This window comes from Ovis canadensis, chromosome 22, assembly GCF_042477335.2.
Source record: "Ovis canadensis isolate MfBH-ARS-UI-01 breed Bighorn chromosome 22, ARS-UI_OviCan_v2, whole genome shotgun sequence".
Lineage (NCBI taxonomy): Eukaryota > Metazoa > Chordata > Mammalia > Artiodactyla > Bovidae > Ovis > Ovis canadensis.
In genome coordinates this window covers 32,468,328-32,484,712 of record NC_091266.1, presented here as the reverse complement: position 1 = coordinate 32,484,712, position 16,385 = coordinate 32,468,328, and the positions used below count along the sequence as shown (strand labels likewise).

The following is a 16,385-nucleotide window of genomic DNA, read 5'->3' as shown; positions in this document are numbered from 1 at the left end:
CTGCAGATGGTTACTGCAGCCATGAAATTAAAAGACACTCCTTGGAAGAAAAGTTATGACCAACCTAGACAGCATATTAAAAAGCAGAGACATTACTTTGCCAACGAAGGTCCATCTAGTCAAGGTTATGGTTTTTCCACCGGTCATGTATGGATGTGAGAGTTAGACTGTGAAGAAGGCTGAGTGCCAAAGAATTGATGCGTTTGAACTGTGGTGTTGGAGAAGACTCTTTTTTTTTTTTTTTTTTTCTATTTTAAATTTTTATTTTTACTTTATTTTGCTTTACAATACTGTATTGGTTTTGCCATACATTGACATGAATCTGCCACGGGTGTACATGAGTTCCCAATCCTGAACCCCCTCCCACCTCCCACCCCATATCATCTCTCTGGATCTTCCCTGTGCAGCAGCCCCAAGCATCCTGTATCCTGTATCAAACATAGACTGGCAATTCGTTTCTTACATGATAGTATACATGTTTCAATGCCATTGAAGAAGACTCTTGAGAGTCGCTTGGACTGCAAGGAGATCCAACCAGTCTGTTCTGAAGGAGATCAGCCCTGGGATTTCTTTGGAGGGAATGATGCTAAAGCTGACACTCCGGTACTTTGGACACCTCATGCGAAGAGTTGACTCATTGGAAAAAACTCTGATGCTGGGAGGGATTGGGGGCAGGAGGAGAAGGGGACGACCCAGGATGAGATGGCTGGGTGGCATCACTGACTCGATGGACGTGAGTCTGAGTGAACTCCGGGAGTTGGTGATGGACAGGGAGGCCTGGCGTGCTGCGATTCATGGGGTCGCAAAGAGTCAGACACGACTGAGTGACTGAACTGAACTGAATGGTCTGGGAATGAGGCAGTGGAATGGAATGGAATGGTGAGTGTGAGGATGGAAAAGCAGAGGTGGCTGGGGAGCATGAGTCATGAGGGCAGAAGAATTGATGAGGCAATGCAGCAGGTGCGGGATGGAAGGCCAGGGGGAGGGAGAGAAAGCAGTGCACTCAGACCTGCACGAGGGACGTTCACCCCACCCCCACTAATGCGTGCCTGCTCTGAGCTAGGCATCATGCTGGACGTTAGGAGACAGAGATGAGCAAGACCCTGCCCTGCTGGAGGGGCCTCACTCTCCAGAGGGCTTGATTGGAGGAGTGGAGACTGGGAGGGCAGGGTGGGAAAAGATGAGTAACAGCCTTGGCCAGTTTTGGTAACTGATTACCAGGACACGTTGCACGTTTGGTGAACATTTAGTACACAGTACACAGGACACGTTTGGTGAGTGATATCAGAAGTTATAAGGGGGAAAGGGCACTGACCAGTTCGTGCATTAGCTGTGGAGGGTTGATTCTCCTCTGGAATTCAGTGTCCATTGCCAGGAGACCAAAGGTGCCACTGAGGAGGAAGAAGGGCATGAGGCCAAGTAATACTCCATTGTGTATATGTACCACGTTTTTATCCATTCCTCTGTCGATGGACATTTAGGTTGCTCCCATGTCCTGACTATTGTACATAGTGCTTCAGTGGAATAATGCCGCTTGCAGCAACAGAGGCGGCCTGGAGATCGTCATGCTGAGAGAAGTAAGTCAGGTAGAGAAAGACAAATATCGCATGATATCCCTTATAGGTAGAGTCTAAAACAACACAAATGAACTTATTTATGAAACAGAAACAGACTCACAGACATAGGAAACAAACTTATGGCTACCTGGGGGAAGCGGGGGTGGGGGGAGTAAACTGTGAGGTTAGAACTAACATATACACACTACTGTATATAAAATAAATATAAATATGGAATATATAACTAATAGAGACCTGCTGTATACCCCAGGGAACTCTACTGAATACTCTGTAGTGGCCTATATGGAAAAAAATCTGAAAAACAGTGGATATCTGTATGTGTGTAACTGATTCACTTTGCCGTACAGCAGAAGCTAACACAACATTGTAAATCAACTATGAATGAATGAATGGAGTCGCTCAGTCGTGTCCGACTCTTTGCGACCCCATGGAGTGTAGCCTACCAGGCTCCTCTATCCATGGAATTTTCCAGGCAATGGTACTGGAGTGGATCGCCATTTCCTTCTCCAGCAGATCTTCCCAATCCGGGGATCGAACCTGGGTCTCCCGCATTGTAGACAGACGCTTTACCGTCTGAGCCACCAGGGAAGTCTAAATCAACTGTACTCCAGTAAAAATTCAAAAGAAAAAAAGAGGAGTAGGAGGGAAACAAGGGCTTAGTAGATGGAATGAAGAGCAAGACTATGGGAGACTTTTTCTGAATCTGTTTTTGCACCGAAATAATGAGGGCGTGTGTTAGATTTCTGTTTCTTTAGTAGCCGTAGAGCCCATTCATCCAAGGAAAGCTCAGCAAGAGTAAATGAATGAAATCCATAATCACACAGCTATCTTAGTAGCCTGAGGGGCTCATGGAATTTTTTTCCAAAACAGGTGGAAAACCAGGCAAAGGGGCTAGGTAACCTGCACGGATCCTTCTGGTTCTAACAGTCCATGTGAAATCCTCCAGGAAGTGAGCATGTAGTTGGGAAGGAATGAGGACACAGCCCAGGGTCCTCTAGATCTTTAAACTTCTAGAAGAACTACAGAGGTCCCATTCTATTGTAGAAGGAAGCCTCATGACTCAGTGTAAATTGATACCAGAAAGTGCTTGGGGGAGGAGGAAGGAGTTAACTGTCTTAAATTCAGTGGAAAGGTCAGTGAGGCCCCAACCACTGCAGAAACTGTTGGGCTTGGCTGTGTGTGTGCGCGCTGGAAACCTTTCTGAAGGCCATTTTAGATAATTGGTTAGAACGGAAACCATATTGGAGGGTTTCCAGGAGGAAATGGGAGGATGTGGGGGGATGGCCTTTCTGATGTGTTTTCCTATTGCTCTCTCTCCAGAAGCATCAGTCTTTTCACAGAAACCATGCGCTTGTTGTGTTCTGAGCCCCCTACCGTGTCATGGAATTCCAGGCTGAAGTTAATGTCAGGGTCAAGTTTATCCTAACTTCCTCCCCTTGAAAGGAAGTGTTAGCAACTCATTGTTTATCCTTTCTGGCTTTCCGAAGAGTCTCTGCACCCTCTCTAATAATGTCAAGAATACATTTGAAGAGAAATGACTCAACTAGAGATTGAGAAGAGGATGAACTGTCAAATTGGAGAAACATGCCTTTGCTGGTGGGTCAGCAAGTATAAAAGCAGTAAGGTCAAGCATGTATTGTGGGCTTTGTGAGCTGTCTATATTATTCTTTTCAAGCCATTGGAAGTACCTGCAAACATAGTTATAGATAGATAGTTCTAGATAAATAACTATCAGTATAGATATGAAGTCCCAGATTGGATTTCAAAGCTGGAATATTATCATAGTTTGGTTGAATGGGAAACTAGTTTCTTGTAGCCAAGCTATAGTGGAGTTAAAGACAGTCTTTGATTATTTTGAACGTAAGACTTGAAAGTTAGGTTCTGAAGACTAAATAGAGATGGGGACAAAGTTCATAACTGAACAGTAAATGCTCAGTTCTGAGGATGACACAGTGTCACCCTTCTAGTATCTTGCAGTTGTGTGTGTGTGTGTGTGTGTGTGTGTGTGTGTGTGTAAAGAAGCAATGGAGACAAAACACCAAAAGTCATAGGGAGCATGCTGTGTGAGAGGTCACCCAGGGGCTCATTCTCTTCCAAGAATCTTTGCTTGAATTCATTTTTACAGACAAACTCAACTCCTCCCTTGTTATATATTCCTGAATCATCCATATAAGGAAGGACCTTTTTTCCTTTCCCAATAAACAGTCCATATTTAGTTATTGGATTCTGCTTCAGCTGGAAACATGAGCATAAGTTTTGCTTTTTAGTAATTATTCACTGTGTCATTAAGACTTATCTCAGAATTATAGGGTTGTGGAATCAGACTGATGGGATGCATTCTTAACAAGACTGGCTACTTCACATCTTGTTCTTTTGGTGGAATGTCTGTGTTGATGTGTGGTGTTTTGACCAAGTACAGATGTCCCGACAGTCCAAGGGGTGGAATGGTGGCTTGATCCTACCTGGCCCACCCAAGCTGAGACACTGTAGGTTCCTGCAACCCCCCGGGGAATTGCTGCTCCCTTGCAATGGTCCAGTTTTGCCACTAGGCGGCACTGTTCATCTTTTTGGCTTTTACCCAAAGGCCCTCTGCCTCCTTTGGAGGGGACTTGGGGGAGAAATTCCAAAGATGTGCCATCATGTTCTCAAACCCTTTACAGCTTCATTTTTAAATAAACAGTAAGTGTCAGAGGTTTTTATGTAAAGTAAACTCTTACATTCTACATGTGATGGTAATACTCGGACTATCTCTAAATAAACTGCCTGGATTAGACTGAGACTTCCAAAGCCTTCAGTGTTCTGCTCAGCCTCAGTTTGTGCAGCTTCCTGATTGCATCCCCACCGCCCTGACTCTGAGCTCTTCAGGCCATAGGGACAAAACCGATTGCTGAGCCTCTTGGGGTTCAGCTGTGGATGGCCTTACTCAGGAGAGAGGAATGATGCCTCACTTCTCTAGCAAAACCTTGGGGGCCCCCTCCTCCCCCTCATCTTGGGCTGCTTGGGTTGCAAACATCCAAACATTGCCTCTGGCTAACTCAGACTGAAAAGGGGATTTATTGGCAAGATCTCAGGTAGTTTGGAGTTAGCCAGAAGCAGGAGAATCACCCTCAGAACAGGGGCAGAAATTCACAGAGGCTGAGCTGGTGGACTCAGAGCCAACGCAAGGCCCTAGAATAGCCTGGGTGGGGTGTTGTTGCTGTTGCAGCCACTGCCGGGGATGGGATACGAGGCGCCATCCCTGGTGCTACTGCCACTGCTGCAGTTTTTATTTTAAACTACCCCCTGCTTCGTGTCACCTGCTGCCTGTGTAAACAGCCAAGTGAGAGCGCAGAGCAGAATCTACTGCCCCCACAGTCTCTGTGCGGAGCTGGTAACTACCTAGACATTGCCATCACCACCTCCTACTGTCGTACAAGTTCCTAAGGGACTGGAATTGTGTCCTATCACCCTGGGCCCATTCTCTTTCCATCTTCTTGCCATCCAGCCACTAAACTGTAAGCGCTTGGCCTGGGGAGGGCCCCCCCCCCTCCCCCCCCACTGAGGGCGCTACACCTGGCATCTACTCTGGTTGGTGGATGTTTGAGGTAGTATTTGGGATTCTGTCTCTGCCCATATGTACTTTAGACCACCTTTTAAATAAGGGTTGGGCTGACATGTAGAAGCTACTAGAATCTGTACTAAGAAATATAAAATGTACAAAGGGTGACCCACATATAACAGATGGTCAAGACTCAACACGTAAGAGTTGCTGCTGCTGCTGCTAAGTCGCGTCAGTCGTGTCCAACACTATGCGACCCCAGAGACGGCAGCCCAACAGGCTCCTCTGTCCCTTTTTTATTTGCTTTATAAGACATTTCCAGTTCTCCAGTTCTCCAATTGGAGAATCTCCAGTTCTCCAATTGGAGAATCTCCAATTCTCCAATTTCTTCTCCAGCCTAAGAATGCTATTGTGCTGTGTACTTCTGAAAAAAAAAAATTGAACTGTAGTTGATTTACAGTGTTGTTAGTTTCAGGTGTACAGCAGAATGATTCGGTTTTATGTGTATATTGTGTGTATATGTAGTTCTCTGTATTATACAGAAGATTCCTATTGTTTATTTCATATATAGTAGTATGTGTCTGTTAATCACAAACTAATTTATTCTCCCTTCCCCACTTACCCCTTTGGTAACCATAAGTTTGTTTTCTATGTCTGTGAGGCTATTTCTGTTTTGTAAATAAGCTAATTTGTATCATTTTTTAGATGCCACATAAAATTAATACCATATGATATTTGTCTTTGTCAGATTTACTTTGCTCAATATGATGCTGAGTCTTTCCATGTTGCTACAAATGGCATTATTTCATTCTTTTTATAACTGAGTAGTATTCCATTTATGTATTTATTTAAAAAATTTAAACTGTACAGAGGGAGTTGATAAATCAATTATGGAATGTTATAGCCATTAAAATGATGAATATGACTGTAAAAATCCAGAAAACTATTCATGAAATATTTGAGAACTGGAACACAAAGCTGTCCAGACATAGCTTACAACTATGTAAATACTATTTATACAGATAAAGGTTAGAAAGGATTGTAAAAGAAAAATACTCTCTGTTAAGATAACTGCATGGTTGAAACAAAAATGTTTCTTCAGTTGTGCTTTAAATGTTAAATAAAACCGTAGCATAATTATTACAATTATGTAAAAAGTAAAGCATTTGGATGATATCCTGACATCCTTTTTGGCCCTGGGAAGCAAATGGAGGTATCATAACCAAGATTGGAAACCACCCGAGCATGCAGAACACAGCAGGCTGTGGTCTTAACTGAAAGAGTGAATGGTTCCACAGCTTAGAGAACAATCAGAGGGGCAGTTGAAGGTCACGGGCAGTCCCAGGTGTATTTGACAGTGACAGGCAGAATTACTGCTCTTTTGAGCTGAGATGGACTTAGAATGATTTCCCTTTTGCCCCCAGGTTCTATGCAGTCAATTCCAAGGGCAGTGAACCAGGTAACTGCCCAGAAAGGAAACCAGTGCCTGACTTCAGTGTTAAAAGAGGAAATTAAAGCATGTCCCTTGGTGCAGACCCTGGGACCATACCATGACCTTATTACAGAATTCATGAACTGGGAAGCTGATGGCCTCTACACCATTGTGTCTCACATTTGAAAGTACAGAGAGACCTGCTGGAGATCTTGTTAAAATGCAGGTTCTGATGCAGCTGATGAAGGGTTTGATTTCTAACTTTCTCCATTTTTCAGTAAGTTCCCAGCTGATGTTGGTGCTGCTGGTCTACAGACCACATATTAAATAGCAAGGTTCTTCATTTCTTGAAGACTTGCTTTTCAGATTGTTCTTCAGATGTGTTCAGCTAGACATTGTATTCAAAATAAGTTTGAGACCTGTACCTTGAAAACTGCAAAACACTGCTGAGGGAAATTAAAGGAGATCTGCATAAAAGGAGAGAGTCTATTCTCATGAGCTGGAAAAGTCAATATTGTTAAAACGTTAATTTTCCCTAGATTGATATACAGGCTCAGCATGTTCTCATTCAGAATTCCTGCAGGCTTTTTGTAGGTTTTGTTTTTGGTGAGAATTGATATGATGGCTCTAACATTTTTATGAAAATGTGAAGGACCTAGAAGAACCAAAATGGTTTTGAAGAAGAATGAAACTGGAAGACTCACATTACCTGATTTCAAGACTTACTATAAAGCTCTTGTCATCAAGACATGGATTAGATAAAGACAGATCCACGGAACAGAGTCCAGAGATAGACCCACATGTGTATGGCCAGTTGCTAAATTGTTTTATGCTAAATGAGAGAGGCCAAGTACAGAAGGTTACATATACTATGAAACCATTTAGATAAGATTCTAGAAGAGGTACAACTATAGTGACGGCAGCCCAGTGGTTTTGGGGGGACTTCGGATGGGACCGTATTAAATGAGAGGGTTATCAGTGAGTAAGTGGACTGCATTCCCACCTCAGGGCAGTAGTGTCTTTCCTACGTGCCTGGGCCTTCAGGTCAGGCTCTCTGGATTCCAGAAGCAGCTGTCACATGGGCAGCAAGCTGTTCACCTCTGTGTGCTTTGGTTTCCTCATCTCTGTAAACTAATACAATGCTAGTACTTACCTTGTAGAGTCTTTGTGAGGATCAAGTGAATTAATGTAGTTAAGGCACCTACAGCATTTCTTTGAGCATAGTAAGCAATATATAATCTTATTATTAGTCCCCAGTAACCAGTTTGTGTCGTGACTTTACTTCTCTGTCCTGAAAGTTTGTCCTTTCCTTCACCCTCTCCTCGATCCACAGGGACTTGTGTAACTTGAGGTTTTTAATAGAATGTTAGAGGTGGAATGGATTCTTAGATAGTATCAAAACCAAGTATGGGTGATGAAACAGAGGTCAAGGAGGTTGTGTGATGTGTCCAAGGTCATGTCAGTACACAGCCAGTTAAGAACCAGAAGCCTGGCTAAGTGACTCCTGGCTCAGCCCCCTGGTTTTATCAAGGCGTATATACGGTGTTTGCATTTTTTAAAGTGAACCATAGGGCTTTATCTCAAACCTGCCATTCATCAATTCCATTGTATGTTTGTATTTTTATGCAGAGCAGTACAGAGCCCCAGTTGCGGAAGACTTGTCACCACCATGAGCTCTGGTAAGTCATTTAAAATCCTGTCTGTCTCTTCTTGACAAATCTACAAAGCTGGACCATTTGCTCAGAATTCTCACTTACTCTTAAGGCCCCAACTGTGTTTCATTTTTTCATTTTTCGAGTCACGGGAAGGTGCCAGAGCTTTGTTATAAATTGTCATCATCAGCTTTATTAGTAATGATTTACTGAGTACCTACTGTATATTAAGAACTACACTCTACGCTTTACATGTACTATGCTCTCATCTTTATAATGGGTTCCCTTTCCCCCTATTTGAGAACTTTATTGAGATATAATTGATACACAATAAACTTCATAGAACCGTTCAGCTTCTTCAGCATTACTGGTTGGGGCATAGACTTGGATTACTGTGATATTGAGTGGTTTGCCGTGGAAATGAATAGAGATCATCCTGTCGTTTTTGAGAATGCACCCGAGAACTGCATTTTGGACTCTTTTGTTGACTATTAGGGCTACTCCATTCCTTCTAAGGGATTTTTGTGCACAGTAGTAGAAATAATGGTCATCTGAGTTAAATTCGCCCATTCTAGTCCATTTGAGTTCACTGATTCTTAAAATGTTGATGTTCACTTTTGCCATCCCCTGTTTGACCACTTCCAATCTACCTTGATTCGTGGACCTAACATTCCAGGTTCCTATGCGATATTGTTCTTTACAGCATTGAACTTTACTTCCATCATCAGTACAGTTCCATAGAACGGTTCTATGAAGACCTACAAGACCTTCTAAAAGTAACACCCAAAAAAGATGTCCTTTTCATTATAGGGGACTGGAATGCAAAAGTAGGAAGTCAAGAGATACCTGGAGTAACAGGCAAGTTTGGCTTTGGAGTACAAAATGAAGCAAGGCAAAAGCTAGCAGAATTTTGCCAAGAGAATGCACTGATCATAGCAAACATCCTCTTCCAGCGATGCAAGAGATCCTCTACACATGGACATCACCAAATAGTCAATACCAAAGTCAGATTGATTATATTCTTTGCAGCCAAAGATGGAGAAGCTCTATACAGTCAGCAAAAGCAAGACTGGGAGCTGACTCTGGCTCAAATCATGAACTCTTTATTACAAAATTTAGACTTAGATCGAAGAAAGTAGAGAAAACCACTGGACCATTCAGGTATGACCAAAATCATCCCTTACAATTATACAGTGGAAGTGACAAATAGATTCAAGGGATTGGATCTGATAGAGTGCCTGAAGAACTATGGATGGAGGTTTGTGACATTGTATAGGAGGCAGTGATCAAAACCATCCCCAAGAGAAAGAAATGCAAAGAGCCAAAATGGTTGTCTGAGGAGGGCTTACCAATAGCTGAGAGAAAAAAAGAGAAGCTAAAGGCAAAGGAGAAAAGGAAAGATATACCCATTTGAATGCAGAGTTCCAAAGAATAGCAAGGAGAGATAAGAAAGCCTTCCTCGGTGATTAGTGCAAAGAAATAGAGGAAAACAATAGAATGGGAATGATTAGAGATCTCTTCAAGAAAATTAGAGATACCAGGGGAACATTTCATGCAAAAATGGGCTCAATAAAGGACAGAAACAGTATGGACCTAACAGAAGCAGAAGATATTAAGAATAGGTATCAAGAATACACAGAAGAAATGTACAAAAAAGATCTTCATCACCCAGATAACCATGATAATGTGATCACTCACTCAGAGCCAGACATCCTGGAATGCGAAGTCAAGTAGGCCTTAGGAGGCATCACTATGAACAAAGCTAGTGGAGGTGATAGAATTCCAACTGAGCTATTTCAAATCCTTAAAGATAATGCTGTGAAAGTGCTGCACTCAACATGCCGGCAAATTTGGAAAACTCAGCAGTGGCCACAGGCCTGGAAAAGGTCAGTTTTCATTCCAATCCCAAAGAAAGGCAATGCCAAAGAATGCTCAAACTATTGCACAATTGTACTCATCTCACATGCTACAAAGTAATGTTCAAAATTCTCCAAGCCAGGCTTCAACAGTACATGAACTATGAACTTCCAGCTATTCAAGCTGGATTTAGAAAAGGCAGAGAAACCAGAGATCAAATTTCTAACATCCGCTAGATCATTGAGAAAGCAAGAGAGTTCCAGAAAAACATGTACTTCTGCTACATTAGCTACGCCAAAGCCTTTGACTGTGTGGATCACAACAAACTGTGGAAAATTCTTCAAGAGATGGGAATACCAGACCACCTGACCTGCCTCCTGAGAAGTCTGTATGCATGTCAGGAAGCAACAGTTAGAACTGGACATGAAACAACAGCCTGGTTCTAAATCGGGAAAGGAATACGTCAAGGCTGTTTTGTCACCCTGCTTATTTAACTTATATGCAGAATACATCATGAGAAATGCCAGGCTGGATTAAGCACAAGCTGGAATCAAGATTGCTGGGAGAAATATCAATAACCTCAGACATGCAAATGATACCACCCTTATGGCAGAAAGTGAAGAACTGAAGAGCCTCTTGATGAAAATGAGAGGAGAGTGAAAAAGTTGGCTTAAAACTCAACATTCAGAAAACTAAGATCATGGCATCCAGTCCTATCACTTCATGTGAAATAATGGAAACAGTGACAAACTTTATTTTCTTGTGCCCCAAAGTCACTGCAGATGGCGACTGCAGCCATGAAATTAAAAGACATTTGCTCCTTGGAAAAAAAGCTATGACCAACGTAGACAGAATATTTAAAAGCAGAGACATTACTTTGCCAACAAAGGTCTTTCTAGTCAAAGCTTTGGTTTTTCTAGTAGTCATGTATGGATGTGTGAGTTGGACAATAAAGAAAGCTAAGCAGTGAAGAATTGATGCTTTTGAACTGTGGTGTTGGAGAAGACTCTTGAGAGTCCCTTGGACTGCAAGGAGATCCAACCAGTCCATCCTAAAGGAAATCAGGCCTGAATAGTCATTGGAAGGACTGATGCTGACGCTGAAACTCCAATATTTTGGCCACCTGATGGGAAGAACTGATTCCTTAGAAAAGACCCAGATACTGGGAAAGATTGAAGGCAGGAGGAGAAGGGGATGACAGAGGATGAAATGGTTGAATGGAATCACCGTGTCAATAGACATGAATTTGAGCAAGTTCTGGAAGCTGGTGATGGACAGGGAGGCCTGGCGTGCTGCAGTCCATGGGGTCACAAAGAGCTGGACACAACTGAGTGACTGAACTGAGCTGACAGTAAACTTGGTATTTTAAGTGTGTGTGTGTGTGTTCAGTCACTAAATTGTGCCCAACTCTTTGCGACCCCGTGGACTGGAGCCCAGCAGGCTCCTATTTGATCAATGTTGACATGTGTATACACCTGATGGCATTTCTTAATCTGAGTGACTGTAGCAAAAGTAAACGTATTGACCATAATTGCCCCAAGGAATGAGCTAATCCATCGCTTCCTTTATCAGGGCAAAACCACCCTTTTGCTATGTTTCTGGTAGCAAAAATCAAAACCTACACTGAGCAGTTTTTAATGTAAAGTTGGGGCGGAACACCTGGGCTAGGGAAGACAGAAGGGAATAGGTAGGTCCCTGCTTGTAGTGCAGCCAAGAGCTGTCAGCTTTCCAGCCAGGATGTGCGGCAGAGAAGTTTCCATCTGGAGATCGAGGCCCATCTTGGCTACTGTGTGCTCCCGAGGCCTGCAGGCCGGGTGGGCCACAGGCTGACCTAGTGGATAGCTTGCTTAGGCACTTCCGAATCCTGCAATGTCTCCAGAGTGTTATCAGAGACCTCTGGAGGTTGAAACCAATCCTTCCGTGTATTCACATTCACACGCCCTTTCAGCTGAAGCCCAACTCTTGCCGGACAGCGTGGGCTTATTGGGAGGAGAAGGGCCCCGGGTGGGTCAGCTCAGGGCCACAAGTACCACCCTGCAGGCTCTGGCTTGTGGTGAACCCTTCTGTAAGATGGCCATCAGGAAAGGATCGCCTAATGGGGGTTTGTGAGGATTAAGTGAGGCAACACTTCCGAAGTGCTGAGCTCTGTGCTGCCCAAGGCCTGACCAGTGTCCCATCCGTGGGTCATCAGCCCAGCTTCCAGCCTTGCAAGGAGCAGGACTGGGCTGGTCCTTGACTCCGTGATGTTTCTGCTTCATGAAAAGGCTGCACCCCTTCCTTTCCCCTCCAGAGGGGCTTGGGCATTACCAGTAGCCCCTGCTCTGTAACTCAATTTTTCTTCTCGTTGGGCTTTTTGTTCTTGCTGTAATTTAAAATAGGCCAGCACTTCCCCCCAACACCCAGAGTTTCTTGTCCTTCTAATATCAGGATTAACCTGAACTGGCATCACCATTCCTGGCAGAAATAAGGGCAGAAGAGGTGGGCAGGGAGGGGCCGTGGAGGATGAGGAGATGCCCTTGGGACTTCTCCCCAGGTTTTCCCTTAGGCGTGGTCCTGAAAGGAGGCATTTCCTAGGCAGAGTCCAAGAAATCTGGACCCTTTGACACGGTAATTCCCCTCTTGGGAATGTCTGTATTAATTTGAAAGAAACAAAAACATCACCCCCGTGAAGGTGGGGAGTGAGCAGATTCTTTTTGTATGTTTACTTGATGGGAGATTATACCACTCATAAAAATGATCATCAGGAAGAAGGCAGCTATGCAGAAAATACTTGTTCTTAACCTTTGATGGAAAGGGCAGCATGAAGACAATGCATTGTCTTTATTCCTATTTTGAGCTGAGCTGCCAGTCATCAGGGCAGGGCTTTACCTGCTTATCTCCTTTTGTTCTCCTGCAGATCCACAAAAGTGGGCATGGCTTACCACTCCCATTCTAGAGATGGGGAAACTGAGGCCCTGTGTGGCAATGATTTGTCTGGGGTCATCTGGCTAGTGACTGCTGAGGCAACCAACTCCAGGTGGCTGGTCACCAGCACACTGTGCTGCAGAAGTGAGAGTCTGTGGTGATGGAATTATTTTTCCAAATTTCTTCAAGTTTGGTTGTTTGAGTTTAAGGGGGGGAAAAAAAAAACAGGAAAGGAAGAACATGGGTCTGGGCCTTGTGGAGGCTCTGAGGCGGCTGGCTTGGGGATGTTCGTCCCATTTTGTTCTTTGTCCCACACCCTGGGGCTACTTCAGCCAGATAGGGAGGCTCAAAGCCAGGCCTGCAGTCCTAAGAAGGAGACCATCAGGAGAAATGAGGGCAGGTGCATGGGGCTGGGATCATTGTTCAGTCACTTGGTCATGTCCAGCTCTTTGTGACCCTGTGGACTGCAGCATGCCAGGCTTCCCTGTCCTTCACCTTCTGGAGCTTGCTCAAATTCATGTCCAGTGAGTCGATGATGCCATCCAACCATCTCATCCTCTCTCCCCCTTCTCATGCCCTCAAATCTGTCCCAGCATCAGGGTCTTTCCCAATGACTGGCTCTTAGCATCAGGTGACCAAAGTATTGGAGCTTTAGCATCGTCCTTCCAATGAATATGCAGGGTTGATTTCCTTGAGAATTGACTCGTTTGATCTCCTTGCAGTCCAAAGGATTCTCAGGAGTCTTCTCTAGCAATTTGAAAGCATCAGTTCTTTGTCACTCAACCTTCTTTATGATCCGACTCTCACATCTGTACATGACTACTGGAAAAACCATAGCTTTGACCATATGGACTTTTGTTGGCAAAGTGATGTCTCTGCTTTTTAATACGCTATCTAGGTTTGTCATAGCTTTTTTTCCAAGGAGCAAGCCATCTTTTAATTTCATGGTTTCAGTCACTGTCTGCAGTGATTTTGGAGCCCAAGAAAATAGTCAGAGAGAAAAGATGGGGAAGGAAAATGGATGATATTTCTTTGACTTTTATTTCTGGCTTTCTGCCAACACCCTCTTCCATCCATCCCAGAAATGTAGGTGCAAAGGGAGCTTTGGAGAACTAACCTTCTGTAGATTAATTGGGGGCAGTGAACAGGACTGGCCTGTGGGGCCAGTATCAGGTGGTCCTGGCTGCTATGGTTGGAGGGGGTGGGAGAGGGCAGCGGCCTTGTTTGCCTCTGGATCCAGGAGTACCTGGGCTGACCTGTTGGTGTACTTGATGTCACAGAGAATGATTATTAAGAGCCCAGGTAGGATGACTGAGTCTCAGCCAAATTCGCTCCTGGGGTTTGGGGCATTTGGGGAAATAGAATTTATATAAGCCATTATTAGAGTATATCTGATTTGTATATAGAGAGTATTCTATATATAAAAGCCATTTTTTATTTTAAAAATAAATGTTCATCCCAGCTGGGTACAAAGAAGATAAGTCATGGGATGGACCAAAACAGACTTCAAATCCCCTCTTAGTGATCTTAGAGCTGGGCATCCTTTCTGAGCTTTAGATTTCTTACCTATAAAATTAGAGTTATTAACTCCTAGCTCTAGGGGCTTGGATATTAAGGATAAAAATCAGGTGCTAATTATGGAATGAATGCTTAGCAAGGGCCCTTAGATCAGGCAAATAAAGGCTTTATAAAACCATGGCTGTTATATCTCTGGCTTGGTTGGCTCTTGGCTGCTTCCCTGGTATCTCAGACAGTTAAGAATCTGCCTGCAATGTGGGAGACCCAGGTTCTATCCCTGGGTCAGAAAGATTCCCTGGAGAAGGGAATGGCAACCCACTCCAGTATTCGTGCCTGGAGAATTCCATGGACGGAGGAACCTGGTGAGCTACAGCCTGTGGGGCTGCAAAGAGTCGGACATGATTGAGCAACTAACACTTTTGGCTCCTGGCTGCAGCGGAGTCACCCCAACTTTGCTGATGACGTGTCCTGCCCCTTGTCTTCTCCGGGCTTCCACCATCAGTTCTGGGATGGGGAACTGGGTGGCGCTCAGGCTGCCAGTGGGCAATGAGGGTCTCGGCGTCTTCAGCTGAGCAGAACTTTGAAAGGTCTCCACCAACAAACAAGGTGACATTCAAGGTAAACCTTGAGGTACAGGGGGTTTCCCCAAGGTAGAAGAGGAGGCGCAGGCCTTCCTGGTGAGGGCCTCTCAAGATCCAAGGCCTGAAGATCAGAAAGCATCTGATTTACTGAAGAGGTTGTGAGGAGACCGTCATGGTGGGCAGGTGCAGGAGGGAATTGCTGCCGGAAAAGGGCTGGGACCAGTGGCTGAAGGGCGTAGAGTCTGGGGTGAGTACCCAGGCTTTGTCCCTGGGTAGCTGTTGGCCCCTGGGTCTTGCATGTCAGTTTGCTTTTAATCATCACGAAGGTCAATTTGTTAATTTGAATATAACCACTTATGCCAGTATACAGGCCATCTCACTTACTAAAAAAATTATATTCCAAACAATCATTTGTACGTTTGGGGGAACTTGATTCCAAGTTCAGTTTTTTTTTTCCTCGTAGAAATGATAATGTAAATGATTGACTTCCCAGGGAACTTGCCTGGTGCTCCAGTGGCTAAGACTCTGAGCTCCCAATGCAGGGGGCCTGGGTTCCATCCCTGTTTGGGAAACTCGATCCCACGTGCCAGGATCGAGAGAGTTCGAATGTCGCAACTGAACATCCTTAGTTGTGTGCCACCACTAAGACCCAGTGCAGCCCAATAAATTAAAAAAAAAAAAAGATTTACTTCCCAACTCTAGACTCCAGTAGTATTTTTATTTTCAAATTAGAAGTGAAATGCAGTACATTTAAAGTGGAGGGTCTTAGAAAATCACATTGCTTTGTCCCATCTTGTTTTGTCCTGCACCCCGGGGATTTTCAGCCCTATGGGGTGTAGGTGGTGGTCTTAGTGATGCAGACTGAGGGCTGGGGTGGAGAAAGGGGCAGGACAGAGCCAGGGAAAGCGGTCAGGGAGCCAGGTCCTCCACAACCAGAGCACAAGAGCCGTGGCTGGGGACTGTGGGCGGGGGCTGGGCCAGCGTGGCTTCCCTGGCTGTAGGTGTCGGGTGGGGTGGAGGGAGGTGTCACAGAGCCTGAGGTTCTATCCTGACTGTCCGACAGCTCTCAGGATTCACAGGGATGCTTTTGAGCAGCCTTGGAATGGTGGATAAGCCTTTGTCAGGCAGGAGATGCCACTTTGAGGGAATTAAGATTTTTTTTTTAAATGTCAGAAGTGAAACCAAGCCAGGAGACCAGAAAATATTACTCACAACACACATCCCATCCAAACAGCTTTTGCATCCTCCCTGGTTCAAGCCATAAAGCATTCTCAGAGCTCTCCCATGACGCTCCGGGGCCCTTTTCCAGGCCTGAGGGAGCCCCCG

General features: G+C 44.5%; 1 protein-coding gene across 50 annotated transcripts in view; it reads left to right on the top strand.

Moving 5' to 3' along the window:
• SORBS1 (sorbin and SH3 domain containing 1) overlaps window positions 1–16,385 on the top strand; it is a 233,151-nt gene that overhangs the window by 103,513 nt on the left and 113,253 nt on the right. For all 50 annotated transcript variants that reach the window (XM_069568141.1, XM_069568110.1, XM_069568135.1 and 47 more), the window contains exon 3: window positions 8,177–8,226. In XM_069568141.1, the coding sequence (XP_069424242.1) occupies window positions 8,217–8,226 (10 nt within the window). In that variant the 5' untranslated portion in view covers window positions 8,177–8,216. The remainder of the gene's footprint in view (window positions 1–8,176; window positions 8,227–16,385) is intronic.